Source organism: Perognathus longimembris, chromosome 25 (assembly GCF_023159225.1).
Source record: "Perognathus longimembris pacificus isolate PPM17 chromosome 25, ASM2315922v1, whole genome shotgun sequence".
Taxonomy (NCBI): Eukaryota; Metazoa; Chordata; class Mammalia; order Rodentia; family Heteromyidae; genus Perognathus; species Perognathus longimembris.
In genome coordinates this window covers 23,541,740-23,558,948 of record NC_063185.1, presented here as the reverse complement: position 1 = coordinate 23,558,948, position 17,209 = coordinate 23,541,740, and the positions used below count along the sequence as shown (strand labels likewise).

Sequence of the window (17,209 nt, the reverse complement as noted above, 5' to 3'; positions counted from 1 at the left end):
CTCACGAGTGCCAGGCAGACCCTCTCCCAGCGAGCGATGTCTCCAGCGTGGATGCGTATTCTCCACATACAGGAAACGAAAGCTCAGAGAGGTCAAGTTACCTCCTCAAAGCCACACAGCTCCCCCACGTCTGAGACAAACCTTCCACCGAGCGCTATTCAGCGGTGATGCCTGTCGCTGCCCAGAGCTGGCGCTGGATACGCCGGTGGCGGAGCCGGGCTCCGAGCTGGCAGAGACGAGGGCCGCACAGAGAACAGAAAGCGCCAGTGCCGCTCAAGAGCAGCCCGTTGGCAATAAGAGGCAGATCTGACAGCCCGGGGGGGAGGGGCGTTTGAGATGTTGGGGCGGCAGCGGCAGCGATAGCAGGACACGCGGACGATTCGTGTCTGCGGGCGGGCAGGCCGGGAGAGGCTCTGTGCGTTTGTGTGTGCGCGCGTGTGTGTGCGCGTGTGTGTGCGTGTGTGCGTGTGTGTGTGCGCACCACTCCCACGGCCTGAACTCAGGGCTCGCGCGCTGTCACGGCTCTTTTGCTCAGGGCTGGTGCTCGACCCCTTGAGCCACAGCTCCGCCCCGGGCTGGTGAGTTGGGAGGTGGGAGTCTCGCAGGGCTTCCTTCCCACCCGGGCTGGCTTTGAACCGCAGTCCGCAGGCGTCGGCCTCGAGCGGTTTCTGTGTCTGCAGTCAGTGAAGGCAGAAGGACGCTCGCTCACTGCCGGTGGACGCTGGGCTGGGGCCGAGGGACCGCGCGGGGACCCCGGTGCCGCGGTTCGGGGTGTCCCTGCCCCTGCTCCTCGTCTGTGAAGTGGGGGCTGAGTGAGGGAGACGCGGGCCACGCCGCCACTGCTCTGCGGTCACAGTTCACAGCCGGTCCAAGTCCGCCCGGGGCAGCGTCGGATCCACCCATCCGCTGAAGATCACACAAGCGAGGCAGGACACCCGCGTGGATTCCACGGAGGGGCAGCTGCGGCCCCGTTGTTCTCTTGGGCGGGGAGCCCCGAGGAGCGGGAGCCGGGGGGGGGGTGCGGGGGAGTCCGTGAGTGCGTGGCCGGGTCCGCGCCAGGGCCGGCGGGCGGGAGTCTGTCTCTCCACGCAGACAGGGATGCGCAGGAGAGGCGTCCACGCGGGGCCCCCAGGGCTGCGGCTCCGCCGGGGGGGGGGGGGGGAGGAGAGCACAGGCTGGCCCTCCCCCCCCCCGGCGGGTCACCCACGGGGGAATTCCATCCTGGTTTGTAATGTGAGCACCTCGACTCCTGCACCTGGAGAGCCGTCTCCACGCGAGGAAACAAGCGGGTCTGGAGCGGAGCCTGGCCGGGGCCGAGGCTCAGGGCGAAGGCGCCCCGCGCCCGGCGCCAGCCCGGAACCCGCGTTGAGAACCCCGGCCCGGAGGGAACGCCGCCTCCCGGCCCACGCGGACACGCGCGCGCAGCTCCCCGCGTCTCAGTTCACACGCGCACGCCTCGGCTACGGTGATGGGGCCGCTCGCTCCGAGCCCTTCGGCTTCCTTTTCTCCCCACGGAACCGTGGCCGGGGCCGGGCGCCGGGGCTCCCGCCTCGCCACTCGGGAGGCCGCCATCCGAGGACTGCGCGCCGGTCACGGGCTCCGGGCCCCGTCGCTCTGAGCGACGAAGGAGGCATCTTTAATACTTGCTAACCAGGGCTGCGGGCGAGGTGACGTCTCGGCGGGGCTCCCACGCGGTGCCCGCGTCTTGTTGTTTTAGGCTAATCATGTGCCTAATTTGCCGATTATCGACTCGTTCTCGCCAAGGGTTTTCCGTGGCTTGGCGCATCAGCTGCAGTCCCCGAGGAGCTGTCAGGGAGACGTGCCGTTCACTGGCCCACCTCCCACTGCCCACAGCACGCCCGCCATTTCCTTCCGCACCTCCTGCACCGTAGCCCGAGCAGATTAGTATTTTTTTCCGTCTCCTTCTAGAGCCGGGGTTCAGCAAACCGGACACAGTTCACTGGATTTCGAATCCCTGACGAGGTGCAGCAGAGTCAGGGCTGGGAGTCTATGGTGCCTCGTTGATTTTTGTTGCAAAAAGAAAAGCAACCCGGGCCGCCATGGGGGCGCACCGGAAACACGACCTGATCCCTGACAGAACTCTAGAAATGTGCGTAGGAGGTTGGGGTCAGGTCCTCCGCGAACTAACCAAGGTCAGCAGCTGCAATGAGTAGCCATGTTGCTGGGGGAGGGAGGCATGAACGGTGCACACAATCAGCACAATTCAGCAACGCGTGAGATCCGCCAGAGCTTTTATTCTTTCCTCCCGTGCTCCTCTCTGTGCTCTTTCCTTGTTGCACTGGTCCTCAGGTTTGAACTCGGTGCCTTTCCCCCTCGTGCTTGGTGTCCTACCACTTGAACAAGCCACAACTCCGCGCCTGGCTTTTGTGCTGGTGTGTCTCAACCTCTGCACAGCTGGGATCACAGGCAGGAGACTCCGGCCCCTGGCCATCAGGGCTCATTCTTAAAACCAGGACAGCCAGGAGCTCAGGGGTCTGCTTATCTCACAGAGGGGGTCACTGGGGCTGTGCGTGGGGATTTCTGCCCCCTCCCTCTTTTTGTGAAGTTACCCTGTGATTTGTGTGACTACGCTGAGAAAGGCTGAAAGTTTATGTCTGACTTCCAAATGGAGTACTTGTGGAAAATCCAAGCTCTGCTGGGAGCTGCCCAGGGTGCTGGGAGCTGCCCAGGGTCCTGGGAGCTGTCCACAGTCCTGGGAGCTGTCCACAGTCCTGAGAGCTACCCACAGTCCAGGGAGCTGCCCACTGTCTCAGGAGCTGTCCATGGTCCCGGGAGCTGTCCACTGTTCGAGAAGCTGTCCACAGTACTGAGACCTGTCCACAGTACTGAGAGCTGCCCACAGTACTGAGAACTGTCCACAGTACTGAGAGCTGCCACTGTCCCGGGAGCTGTCCACGGTCCTGGGAGCTGTCCACAGTATTGAGAGCTGTCCACAGTACTGATAACTGTCCACTGTCCTAAGAGCTGTCCACGGTACTGAGAGCCATTTACTGTCCAGGGAGCTATCCATGGTCCCAGAAGCTGTCCTCTGTCTGAGGAGCTGTCCATATTACTGAGAACTGTCCACCATCCTGAGAGCGGTCCACTGTCTTGGGAGCTGTCCACAGTACTAAGAACTGTCCACTGTTCCAGGAGCTGTCCACAGTACTAAGAACTGTCCACTGCATGGAGAACTGTCCACTGCACGGAGAACTGTCCACTGTCCCAGGAGCTGTCCATGGTCTGGGGAGCTGTCCACAGTACTGAGAGCTGTCCACAGTCCCGGGAGCCTTCCACAGTCCCGGGAGCCTTCCACAGTCCCGGGAGCCGTCTACGGTCCCGACAGTGAGAGCCTATTGTCTATGTCCTTGAACGAGCAGCTGACATTGAGCGAAGCCAGCATTCACTGAGGACAAACAAGGCTGGCAGGGTTCTCAGTCTCAGTGGCACTGTGGACATTTGAGGCTGGTGACTTCTTTGTTGGGCTGTCCTGTGCATCCTCATCAGCCATAACTCGGCCTCTGCATTGTGGGCTGGCCATCAATCACTCTGACCTCTGCATTGTGGGCTGGCCATCAGTCAGTCTGACCTCTGTCCAAGAATGATGGTCACCTTGACAATAAACAATATTTCCAAATATCTCCTAGGCTAGGATGATGGTTTGTCAAAATCACCATTGATGAAGAACCACTGATACAGAATAACAAGAAGCTGCCTTTGCTCTTTGAAGCTACTGAGACTTGTCAGGTTGTTTTATTTTTATTTATATTTATTTTTAACTGCAATGGATGTGTTTCATTCTAGCACTAGCTACACATATTAGCAATGAGCCAAGGGGGACCACTTCAAATTATGGCTCACTTTCTTTTCTTTTTGTTTCTAAAACTGTTTTGTGCTGAGAAACACACTTCGTTATTGACTAAGAAGGAAATAGAGAGTTAAATGTAATTGCCCATTGCATACAGCGTATTTAACAGGATCACATAGGTTCCTTTCTATGGTCCTGGGGCTTTTGCACATGCTAGGCAACTGCTCTATCACTAGAACCACCCCCCCCCCCAAGCCCGTTCTCTTATTATAATAAAGCAGTGGCATTCTCCATCACACACACACCCATCCTCCCATTGTCTCTCAGGTCCCCACTCCCTTCCCCCCGACTCTCTTGCTCTTCCCCTTTCTCCTTGCGCACTTTAAAAAGTGTAGATTCAAAATCTGTAGAAAATTGGCATTGTCTTCCTAAGCCTGGCTTATTCTGCATAACAAGGTGACCTTAATTCCCACCCATTCCTCCCACAAACAGTCTTAATCTTCGAATACTTTCCAACCCTTCTATGATATCTCTCTACTGTGCTTTATTGAGGGAGTGTTTTTTCATCCAAGCTTTGGAGGCAGGTGACATAGGTTAGAGAAAAGAAACTAAAGCCAAGACAGGTCGAAGGTCACAGACAAGGTCACCAGGCTACTGGGCGGCCAGAGTTCATTCACAAGTCTCCCGATGGCTCCGTGACTTTCTCCTCAGTGCCGCATTGTTGCTCCATCTTTTCAAAAGCCAGTTTAAGGAAGTCAGTGGGGACTGAGCCTGAACCTTGGGAAATTTAAGCAAGTGGAAAAAGGATTCTCTTCTGTATTTAATATCCTTGGACAAGAATTCTACACCGTGTAGGCTCTTGGTCGGAGCATGATACTCTATAAAATTTCCACAGAGCTATTTCGTGCAACACAGCCAATAGAATTCCACCCCTCCCCCTTCCTCATCTCTTTTTCTTTCTCCAGCTCAAGTGAGTCACCTTGGCTAGACTGGCAATCCCCGCAGAACCGTGCTCATTGATAGGGCTCTGCTCCTGGAAAGGAGCGATCCTGTGGCAGGAGGTGGGAGTTGGTCCTCAGCCCCGCTGAGAGCTGGGAATGCGGCTCGTCGTGCGGATGCGAGTGCCCGGCATGCAGAGCCACTGGCCTCTCCCTTCCTCTCTTCTTTCTTAAGCAGAGCTCCGGCAATGCATCCATCCTGCCTACCTCAGACTGTGTGCACCTTGCTAAGACTCCCCGGTGCCCTAACACACCCCGCTCTGACGCCGGCAGCGGGAGGCAAGCCCCGTCACCCATCACCCCCTCCCTCCCCCAGCTCTGCTCTCCTCCCTTCTGGAAGGGAGCCCCAGGTCCACGTGGCCCTTGGGAGGGGCTATTTTGAGAAGACGAGCCCCAGAACAATCTCCAGCGTGGCAGGAGACAGGCAGGCAGGGGACAAAGGAAGGAAGGGCAGCGTCACCGGGGCCTGGAATCTTGAGTGTCAGAGACGCAGGGGAGACGGGCCGAGGCCTGGTTCTGTCCAACATCCGCTTTCCGCTCAAGCACACGTCATCGTCCCTGTGACTTAAATGCTCCCGCTGGCTTTTCCTTGGTGCCGGGCTGCTCAGAGCAGTCAAGGGGAGGAAAGAAAAGGGCTTGGGAACAAGGTGGGGGAAAGAAAGGCTTTCCTGAACACAGCTCCGGCTGGGCTGGTGGAGAGGAACGTCCTCCCCAGCGGGCTGGCAGATCTCAGCCCGGTCGGTCTTTCCCTCAGCTACCACCAAGCCAGTGGAGCCCGAGGGGCGGAGGACCCGGCCAGCCATCTGCAGTGCGCTGTTGGCACTGACCAGGAGCCGCGCAGCCCCCCGGGGGACGCGTCCTTTCCTGGGGTGAGCGTCTCGTGGGACAGCAGATGGGATTTGTGGGGAGACGTTTTGCTCGGTGGGGGCCCGCGCGAACTCCTCTCTAGGACTCGGGGCCTGGCACAACACAGATCTTCCTGCAGAGATGGACGGAGGCTCACAGACGCACCCTTCCCACGTGGGCCCCCGTAGCAGGCGGCCGGTGCCGTCTTCTCAGCTCCACCCCGCCACGGTCGCCGGGGGGCTTGCGTGGAGATGGGCTCGCGCGTGGAGTTGCATCTTGAGAGACCACACGTGTGCATGGGTCCTGGCTGCCTTGGGGGGCGCCGGTGGTATCGGTGCCCGGGACTCCGTGGGGCGAGCGCTGCCATCGGTCAACAGTGTCCACTGCGAGCTAAAGACTGGGGGACGGTGGCCCGCCTGGCATTGGCCAGTGCTTTCCAAGACTTCAATTCCTCCAAACGGAATGTTCTAGATGGATACCTTCCCTGCACATTGCAGTCTGCTGAGACTGGATATATGGGCACTTTTCCTCCCCTGGGGACTTCTCCTGCCATATCTCATGCTTGTGCTGGATTTGAGAGGGGCAATGAGGCAGGAAAACGGCAAGTGGCTCGTCTCTAAATACACATTGCCTTTTTGTCGGCAGTCTGAGGATCTGACCTCAGAGCTTTGCATTTGCGAGGCAGGTGCTCCACTGCGTGAGTCATAGCCTTAGCCCTTCGTGCTGGGGTTATTTCTGAGATGGGGGTTCTTGCTTTTTTGCTCAGGCCAGCCTGGGCTCGATGTTTCCAAGTTCAGCCTCCAGCGGAGCTGGGCTGATGGGTGTAAAGCCCACACCCGGGAGTCTCACCAACTTTGCTTGGGCTGATCTGCGTTTCCTGAGCAGCTGGGAGTCCGACGAGCGCGAACCACCAGTGCCGGGGGGAGGCACCGTTCTTATTTGGAAAGGAAAGCCAGGCGAGGCAGGTGTTAAGTCCCCCCCACCCCCACCCCGCCCCGCCTGGCCCCCAAAGGCCTGCGTGATAAAATCTACCAGGGCAAACGGAAGGTGAGACGAGAGAAGAAATAACGCCATCTAAAATATACCTCAACTCTCCACCCCAGCCCGGGAGTCATCGCCATACAACGGCCCACCAGCACCCCAAGAACCGAACACCAGGGCCCCCAGGGAGACCAGCGCTGCATTGTGGGTAACGCCGCTGCCCTTCTCCCATTCCGAGGGATGTCACCTCATGAAGTTTCAGGAACGCAGACCCCCGAATGGAAGGCACCATGTCAGCCCCCGGCCCCCCCCGCCCCGCCCGCCCCGGGTCACCAGGAGGACGCTTGGTCGTTTCCCATGAGGCGGTCGCACGCTCTCACAGTGCAGAGCTCTTAGTTCTTGCTCGGCGATGCCTCCAGCGGCGTGCTCTGAATTCAGGGCACTTCCATCCATCCCCCGACAAAGTCTCACCCCCATGACCCGTCCGTCCCAATCCCCAACGCCCACCACGCTCCCTCCCACCACCCCGCTTCGCCTACTCCGAACGCTGCGGACCCACGGCACCGTGCCACCTGCGGGCTTCTAGACCCAGCTCAGTGTCATACTTTCCATCTTCCTGTATGCGACAGCATGTGCCTTTTGCTTTTCCTTTTTGTTGGTTGCAGGACTTGAACTCAGGGCCTGGGCGCTGCCCCTGAGCTCTTTTGCTCAAGGCTGGCGCGCTACCACTTTGAGCCACAGCGCCACTTCCGGTTTTCTGGTGGTTATTTGGGAACGAGAGTCTCCCTGACTTTCCTGTTCAGGCCGGCTTTGAACCACGATCCTCAGATCTCAGGCTCCTGAGCAGCTAGGACGACAGGCGTGAGCCACTGTCCCCGGCTAGACTCTACTTTTTTTTTTTTTTTAAATGATTGAATAACATCCTATTGTAAATGCCACATCTGTTTACTCACTTATTGATAGCTGGACATTTGCCTTGTTTTTACTCTTTTTTTTTTGACAAGTGCAAATCATACTGTTACACACACTGGCATGCATTTTAGAAACAAAATCCTGTCCTCACGTCTCCCGAGTGCCATGGTAATTCTACATCTACTTTTTGGAAAGCAAACAAAGCAACTCTCCACAGCCTCGCTCCATCCCTGTCTCCCCGGGAAGGAGTCGGGCCGGGCTTGCATCTCTGTTCTCGACAGGCACCCCCAGAGGGTGGAGGCGCGCGCATGCGTGTTTCGACCGCGCGGTCCTACCTGTGCGTGGGACGGAGGGAGTCCCCTTCGTATGTAGACCCCGAAGAGCGCGTCCTTCCCGAGGGAGATGTTGAACTTGAGGAACTGCGGCTGGCTGAGGTGGAGCTGGGACCTCCAGAACACGCCCGGCGGCACCTCCTGCGTGACCCGTCGGCCCACCTCCGCTTCGCCGCTGTCGATGCTGCTGTTTCTCAACGACCAGGGCACTGCAAACAGCAACAGGCATCGGGTTAGCGGCACCTGGGAGGCGTTCCTCGGCGCGGTGTTCCTCTCCGGTTGTATGCCAACATTCGTCCTCTTATGAGACGTTAAGATGACACTCAAGCGTCTCCTCAGAGTCACAACTAACGCATCCAGATCCTTACACAACAAAGCTCATCCATCAAGATGCATTGTGTTCATAAACGGCTCTGTGAAGTGGCAGCTCCTTTGTATAGCTACTTGAAGACAATGTAAAAAAAAAGAATTAAACACTAAAAAAAACCCACCGCACCACACCACGACAAAGCTATTAACTCCCAGAGCACGTGAAATCTTAGCATGATGCTTTCTAAAAAAGTCTGTGATTACCCTTTACTGATCAAATAGAATACAAGCCTGATAAGTACATGTAAAAATTTCCAACCCCACAGAACGTTGACGGATGTACAAATTACCAGCAGGAAGAGGGGAGGGTGATGTTAATTTGTCACCAGATTTAATTCTTGCAGCCTTTTATTATTCTTGCCAGATATAAACAAGCCTAGCATCCTCTGACACTCAGCACCTATAGCTCCGCCCAACGCTAGCAAAACAACCCAGCAGGAAAGGAAGACTTTGTGTGACACGAATGTTGGGTTCCGAACGCACACTGGCCTCGTCGGGGAACGGCGAAGGGGCCCCACTTCGCCCCGGGAGACAGGAACCCATTCCAGTCGCTTAGGGCAAAAACAAACAAAAAATCAGGTGTCTACGCTCAGATCTTTAATACTAGAAATTTGAGAAAGATCTTGAAGGGGGATATCTTTGGAACAATGACTTTTCCGACAACCGTACAACGAAGCTGGATGGTTGCTCAAGAGAAACAACCTTCAATGTCTCCTAGCTTCATCTTCTTCCTCTTCAACATGGGCCACCGACTGTCGCCCGTGGCTGTAGAAAAGTCTGGGACAAGAAAAGTCTGTACAAGGCACAGGTCACATTTTGGGATCTCTGAAGGGTTTCCAGGGCTAAATCATTAAAAACAAAACAAAACCCCCAAACACCCTACAGAATAGCATAAATGAAAGTGATTTTCTTCATTTCCTTTTGCTGTTAACACAGTAGCAATGGTCCTTTTTTCAATCACTTTAGTAGCGAATAGATAATAAGCCAATGAAGCAGGAGAAACACAGGATTGGACTTCCAGAAGAATCCCTGACATCTAAGATAACTATCCTAGGGCAGGCCCATCAAGGCCTGACAAGTGCAAATCATACTCCACACAACTCCCTAAGAAGAAAAGAACCAGAGACCCTGGGCGGTTCTGGACCTGGGACTGAGGTTGGCGTGTCTCCCTGTCCATCATTTTAGCTCTCCACTGCTGTCGAGGTAAAGCTGCAAGGCACAGGGACCCTGGGTGGAGGCTGGGTGGGTTCACGCCTTGGCTTTGCTGCTCACTAGGTAAGTATAGCAGCGCTCCGCGCCTCGGCTTACCCATCTGTCCCGCCCGGGCCTGGTCTCGTGCATTTCACAGAGTGGTTATGAGGACTGAACGCGTCGGGGCCTCCAGTGGAGACCAAGCCGGAGATCCCTCAGGGCCCAGAGGACCCCCGAAGACACTCACAGCTCGGAGGGTCCGGAAAGAGTCCATAAAACGCAACCCAGACCGCGCCCCTGCCGTCCGCGTCGGCGTCGCCCGCCTCCCTGTGTTGGCATGCACACGTACACAAGTGCGTGCACGCAGCCAGACACACGCACACACACACACACACGATGAAGGCTTTGCTCCTGTGCAGCCAGACACACACACACACACACACACGATGAGGGCTTTGCTCCTGTGCAGCCAGACACACGCACACACGCACACACACACACACACACACGAGGAAGGCTTTGCTCCCGTGCAGCCCAGGAGAGCCAGGTCAGATCCCGAGCGCACTGCGCTTGCGCCAGGCACGGGCCGGTCTCGTTCCAGTCGTCATCCCTGCACACTGCAGCGAGATCCCTGTCTACACCGCGCCATCCCTGCACACTGCAGCGAGATCCCTGTCTACACCGCGCCAGCCCTGCACACTGCAGCGAGATCCCTGTCTACACCGCGCCATCCCTGCACACTGCAGCGAGATCCCTGTCTACACCGCGCCATCCCTGCACACTGCAGCGACATCCCTGTCTACACTGCGCCAGCCGCACGCCGGGCGTGCGTGGAGAGGATGCGCAAGAGGACCGGGACACGTGCAGGTGTCGGCATGCGGGTGGTGTGTGTGCGTGCGCACACGCGTGTCTGTGTGTGCCTATGTGCGTATGTGCAGGTACGTGCACGCGCGTATACACAGGTGCGTGTGCGTGGGTATTTGTACAGGCCGGCGTGTGTGCACTGTGTGCACGTGTGTGTGCATCTGTGTTTGCAAGCCCGCAGGCACATGTGTGTCCTCCTGCTCGCACGTCACAGGTGCATTATGCGTGTGTGTGCCTGCGTGTAGATGCATGCATGCATGTAAGTAACACGTGTGTGTGTGCACATGCATGTAGGTGTATGCACGTGTGCACGTATATTTGCATGTGATCGGTTCCTCACGGGCACTGGGTGGTGCCCAGACCGTGCCGACGTGTGCAGTTTGACGGGCAAGGCAGCAGAGAAGCCGTCGGAGCCGTGCACGGTGGACGGCGCGCGGCGTGCGTGGTGACCGCGTCCGGCCGGTCCTGGGCCCCGCGGCCACGCAGGTATCAGCACGGAGACCCCGGCGGCCGCGCCAGGCGGACGCCGCCCTCGGGACCCGGCACGCGGACACCCGGCGTGGCCCGCGGCCCTGGGTGGGAATCCCGGCGGCGGTGGACACCGCAGCTGTGCGCCCGGGGCGAGTCGCCGCCCTCTCTGATTCTGTCGTGGCGCCTGCCCCGCGGGGCCCTGGGGAGGAGCCGAGCCCGCGGCACCGCAGGCTGGAGAAGCCGCCACGCCTTCCCGCCCCGCGGTCCCGTCCACCAGCCGGGCCGGCCGGCCCCGGGAGGCGGAGGGGGGGCGGCGGTCGCCATCTCCTCCGCAGGCTGCTCGGGGAGGCCCTGGCGTGGGGGGACCCCGCACGGGGGCCCCGGGCCCCTGTTGAGATGGGCGGCTTCCCCATCCGAGCCGGCTCCCGGTGCTTCCTGAGCAACCACAACAGCGCCGGGCCACCGGGTCCACGCAGGGCCCAGGGGCAGAGCCGGTCCCGGCCCCGCGCGTCCAGGCCGCCCGCGGTCCAGGGGCTCGCGGGCTCGGCCGGGAATCGAGCCGGGGGCGTCGGGCACGGGGCGGAGGACGGCAGCCGTGGCACCCCGCGGCCCCTGACTGCGCACGGCGGGCCGCGGGAAGCCCCCCTCCACGGCACGCCTCTGAGGGGCCGCACGCGTGGCCCACCAAGACGGCCCTTCCTGTGCGCCCCACGGTCCCGGCCGGCGCGTCTCCGGCTTGAAGACGAGGTTCCTGCTTTCTTTCCCTTCCTTTCTCTTTTTTAAACAATTCTTCTCGAGGCGATTCGCTAACGATCCATTTTCCGGGCTCATCGCGCTCGCGCCACGGCGGCGTGGAAGATTGCGCGTGTAAACGTGAGCCGGCGGCCGGCTTCCGAGACGTGAGCCTCACCTTTCCCCCGGTTAACGAGGAGCGATGGAGACGGATCATCCCACCCCGCGCCCGGCCCCCACGGACGGGCACGCGGGACCGTCCCCCCGACGGGCGAGCAAGGGGCGGCCTGGGCACGGCACCCGGGAAACGAGGCCTCTTACTAATACTTCCTAACTTAACCGAACTCCAGAGGCACCCCCGCCCCCGCACCCCATAAATCTGCCTCGCAGATTATTCCGCTCCACCTGCTTTTATCTACTGCCAATAAAGCGGAATACAGAAGATGGCTCCCGTCATTCTGCCTCGGTTCCGTTTATTTCGGCGTCAGGACAACTGCCGGAGGCGTCTGGTTAACCAACAGGTACCGGAAAAATCTTAACCCTCTCCCGGCTCCGGCTCCGGCGCGGAGATGCGCACAGGGCCGCGGCCTCCGCGTCCGCGCCGCTGGCTGCTCTTCAGGATGAGATCCGCAGCGGGCCGGCGGGGGCCCCGGGGCGGCGGGGACTGGACTCGGGGCACGCCAGCCGGTGCTCGGAATGGAGGGTGGTCAGTGGGAATGGGGGTGGATGCCAGGGGCCGAGGAGCCCCAAACCGATCCCCAGGGTGCCCTGCACAACCACGACGGTCCACACCGCAGCAGCCACACCACAGAAATGACCCACGCGACAGTGATCTGTGCAACGACCCTCGACACCCCAACTACAGCCTACACCGGAACCACACACCACACAACAAGACTCTACACAGCGACAGTGATCTGCACCAGGCAGCGGCACTACACAGCAACGCTCTCAACAACGACAACCATCTAGCCAACCGCAGAGCCCTACGCGGTGACCCGCACCACGGAGCTCCGCACAACAGCGACCCGCGCGACGGCAATGGTCTCCACGAGATGTTCCACCCAACAATCTAAGCAGCCATGCCCCGTAGGACAGCAGTCTACACAGCAACACTCCATACAACGGCCATGGCCATTCTCTACACAACAGCGTGGATGCGAACCGCGGGCACGAAGGGGCTTTGCGCCGGGGTCCCCCCGCACCGTCGGAAGCACAGATCTCTCGGCCAGATCTCGGCCCCAGACTCCCCTGCAGTTTAGGGCGGCCACATGACCCTTTGTCCTTCCAGAAACTTCCCTGACTTTGGAAAAGCCCCACACCGTGAAGTGATCCTTTAGAAACCCCCGGCTGAAGGCGGGTAGAGGCTGACTGACGGGAGCCAGAGGAAGATTCTAGCAACCTCCCCGCGAATCTGGCTCCCGGTACCACGCATTAAGCCAACTAGTAAAAATCATTATGAAGTTTCTGCTGAAAGGGCAAGTGTAGAAAAACATGTTTCTAAACAGAATAACAGTCTTTGCCATTTTTTTCCAACTTGCATACCATCTGGAAATTCTGATTTTTTTTTTTTTTTTTTGCAAAGGGGAGGAAAGAAATGTGCTCCAGGCACAAATAAATGTTTACAACGGAGTTATAAACCGAGAATGGCGGGGCTTGACACCGACAGGCTGGTCACGACGGAGCTCAGACCGTGGTGAGATCAGAGAGAACCCGGGGCAGCGGCGAGCTCCGCTCCCTACAGCCCCGTCTCGGCCTCCCGTTCCTGTGAGATGGCACCCCGCCCGCCCCCCCACCTGCCCCCCCTCCCCCCCAGAGCCTCCGCCGGTGGTGAGCAGGTCAGGAAAGGAAAGGATGACCGGACGGGGAGAAGCAGGTGTGACGCCCATTGACCCCGCAGGCCCCCCCCCCAGCACACGGCCGCACACACACACACACACACACACACACACACACACACACACACACACGGCCAGCTGACGTCTGAGATGTGACTCGCGGGCCTGCGGTTTCGCTTACATTGGAATCCGCTCCTGCTGGATCCTTAGCCGGTAACTGCTCAACGAGATTAACCTCCCTGGCAATGGGCGGTGGTGAATCTTGATTAAAACATTGGAGCGAAGGGGGATCGTGAACCGCGCGCGCGCGCACACGCACACACGCACACACACACACAAATGGAGGGGGTGTTATTTAATTAACTTATTGCCAATGTGTCTTCATTGCTTTGAGCAGCGCTGGGGAAGTGATCGATGGGGAGGGATCGACTGGGTTATCTAAATGTATGGAATTGGGGACGGGGCGGTTGCTGGGCGGAGAATCTCAAGCCTCAGCCCCTTTCCCTAAAACTCCGCGTGTGTATGCGTGCGTGTGCGCGCGCGCGTGTGCATGTACGTACGTGTTGGTGCGTTGTCTGCCTGTGTGCGCATGTGTATGTGCGCATGCACGTATAGGTGTGTGTGTGTGCGTGCGTGCGTGTGTGTGTGTGTAGGGATCATAGAATTCTAGTCATTTTACAAAAAATCCTTATAAAAAAAAAAAAGAGGGGGGATGCCGGCCGCGCTGGCTCGTCACAGCGCCCCGATCTGCTCCTTTGCAAGGTGAGTGGAGGCGTTCTCTTTTCCACGTTCCCAATCAACAGCAGACCCGCGGGGCGCGGGTTTGGCAGACGCGTCCCGTCTGTCCCGTGACTCGCCCGCGAAACACCCAAGTGGGTGGTGGGGTCCAATGGCGCCCCCCCCCCCGCGCTCTCGAAGGCGGGAACCGTTCTCGGTGACGCTGGGGTTGGAGGGTCTCTCCGTGGGGAGGGCGGCACGTGCGTGCGCAGACGTGCTCCCCCGGGGAGTTGGGGGGGGGGCCCTGCACTGCGGTGTGGAGGGCGGCAGGGCTGTGGTGGGGGGAGCCTGGTCCCCGGGAGAGGAAGAGGGCGGGGTGGGCTCTCTGCCACAGTGGCGGGCACGGCCAGGCCGCCTCCAGCAGGCGGCTGCTCCTTCAGCTCTGCGCCCCGCACCCCCCAAGCTGCCCGGGGCCCACTGGTGGGCAGAGCCGGAGCCGAGACCCCAGGGCGGCCGGGGCCTGTGCTGCGGGCTGCGGGGCGGCACGTGGATCTGCACCCACGCGGAGCGACCGCTTCCCGCCGAGTCCCCGGGGGAAAGCGCCCCCCCCCCCGAGAGCCCGGACCCTAAGAGAACGGGCAGGAAGGCAGAGGGCCGACGGGGTCCGCGTCCCGGGCAGTCCACGCGGCCCTGGGATCGCTGCCCAGCGCGCGCGGGACACCATCCGGTCCAGGGACGCACACCGCCCGTCTCCAGACGGCGTTTGACCGCCCCGATCGCGCCAGTCCCGACCGTGTCCGTCCCGGACGAAGCCGTCCTGAGCCGGGTTCGAGGCGGCTGGCGCTGAGATTACGACGGGTGTGCGCAGGGGTTCTTGGAGACTGGACGGAAAGACGGAAGAGGGGCCCCCGGCGCGTTCGGGCAGCTCTGAGGAGGGCGACCGAGGGGCGGCGGCCGGCGTCTCCCCGAAACCCGCGCGTCTCCCTCCCCGTAAGCCACCCCGCCCCCAAAGGCCCGGGAATCCAGACAACTGGTCTCGGGAGAACGCCAGCGCCCTCCCCAGAGGCGCGCACGACACCGCGCGGAACTCGGTGCGTGCTGCCTCCACGTGCCGCTCGCTGAGGAGTCGGCGTCTAGAACATTCTGGGCCTCAGTCTCTCAGATGACCTCTCTCCCCTTAGGGCTGACGAGGTCTCACGATTCTAAGCCGGGCGCAGCACGGGTGGGGGACGAGGGCCCCCCGGTTCTAGGAGGGGGGCCTGCGAGGCCGGGAAGGCAGAGGGGCCCGGCCTGCGCGGGGGTGAGCCCTCCGCCGTCCCCCCGTGCCCACGGGGCGGAGCCCGCCACGGCTCCTGCCCCGTCCCGGCTCCCACCCCGCGGATGGGGGGGCCCGCACGGGGCGGGGGGGGCGGGGGGCCGGGCGCGGGCAGCCCGGTGACTCCCGTCAACACGGCTTTCCGCCACCGGGCCACCTGTGCCCTTCCTCCCTCCCTTCCCGGTCCGGCTGGGCCGGGCCAGGGCTCCCCCGGGAGGGAGGGAGGGCGGGCTTCCTCGGAGCTGGGGTGAGCCGCGGTGACCTCACCTTTGCCCCCAGGGGGCGCTGCGGCCACGTCGTCGCTGCCGGGCAGGCTGGTCCTGATCCCATTGTTAAACGCGTGTCCATCTGTGGGCTGCAGTTGCCAATTGAGCCCCAGCAGATGCATGGCTGCGGGAGACACAAAGGGATGAGAACGTGAACGGGGCGCTCGGCCGGGCAAATGTCACGGTGGGGGAGGGGCGGGGGGGAGGGGGGAGGGCCGGTGCCTTCCCCCCTCCCCCCTCCCCCCCCCCCCAGCCTGGGGTTGCCTTTAAGGAAGCTGTGGGTTTCTTTTTAAACGCCCGCAGCGATTAGCTCACTGCAGACGACGGGCCGATCGGACCTGCCCAGGTCTGCCGCGCCGCCCCTTGCCGGGCGGAAGGAGGAGGAGGAGCAAACAGGTGGCGGAGGCCCCCCCCCCCCGCGCCCCCCCTCCCGCCCCCCTCCCTGCCCTCCTTCCCCTCCGGTTGGTTCTTGTAAGCAGGTATTCTAGGCCCGAGTTCCCGCCGCACCCCCCCTCCCCTCCCTCCCTCCCTCCCTCCCTCCGGGGGACTGTGACCCGGGCTCCTCAGCTCAGCCACAGAGGTAGACTGTCTACCGAGCCCAGCGCCCCACGCCTCCGCCAGCCGTCACCCCCGCGAGCGGCTCGTCCTGCGGGGACACCGAGGCACGGCACCCCCCCCCCCGCGCTCTCTCGGGACTCGAGTGGAAGGCGTGCACGGTGTGTGCTGGGCGGATGGAAGCGGCTCGGGGCCACGGCTGTGCGGGGGGCCACGGCTGTGCGGGGGGCCACGGCTGTGCGGGGGGCCACGGCTGTGCGGGGGGCCACGCACGGGCGGGCACGATCTGGGCCACCGAGGCGGCGTGGGAGAGCGGGGTGCGGGGAGGGGGCGCGGTCCGCGACGCCCCCGACGGGGTGCGAGGGATCCGCGTGCGGAGGGGCCCGCGTGGGCGCGTGCGGCCGTCCCGGCGTTCTCCTCCACGCCTCCGCGTCCCCCCGCACCCAGCTCCTCCCCACGTCTCTCGGAGGGTCAGGACACGAGAGCCGACCGGGCGGCTTCAGAGAGCCAGGACTTCTCCTTTGTAATTAGTGGGCGGAAGCAACGGAGACGTGGACTATTGTAACACGATTGGTTTTTCTGGTCCAGAAAAAAAACCCAAACCAAAGGACCCCGTGACGCCCCGGGGCTCCGGGCTCTGGGCTTGCCTGCGGGGGGCTGACAGGCCCGGCGTGGTCCCACGCCGTCCACGCCAGCCCTCCGGAGCCCAGGCCTCGTGGTCCCGGCTGGGGGGGTCCCGTGGAGGGGGCAGAGCGGACAGCCCTTCCCCCAGCCCCGGTGCCGCGGGACCCCTTCACCCCAAAGGGAAGTCTCGTGGAAACGAGCAGCTAGAGAAGGGGGTGCTGTCCCACGGAACTGGGGTGTGGGGGGGGTCTTGTGTCCTAGGAGACACCATGTGTTCTGCCTGGAGTTCTCTACCCAGAACACCACCGGCTGTGGCCACGGGCCCAAACAGAACCAGAACTCCAGCCCCCCCCACACGGGCCCAAACAGAACCAGAACTCCAGCCCCCCC

The 17,209-nt window shown here is 61.1% G+C and overlaps 1 protein-coding gene across 1 annotated transcript in view; it reads right to left on the bottom strand.

Moving 5' to 3' along the window:
* Tenm2 (teneurin transmembrane protein 2) overlaps positions 1–15,762 on the bottom strand; it is a 91,626-nt gene extending 75,864 nt beyond the window's left edge. The window contains 2 exon segments of the mRNA XM_048334154.1: positions 7,881–8,086; positions 15,642–15,762. Coding sequence (XP_048190111.1) covers positions 7,881–8,086; positions 15,642–15,762 — 327 coding nt within the window.
* Positions 15,763–17,209: the final 1,447 nt, after the last annotated feature.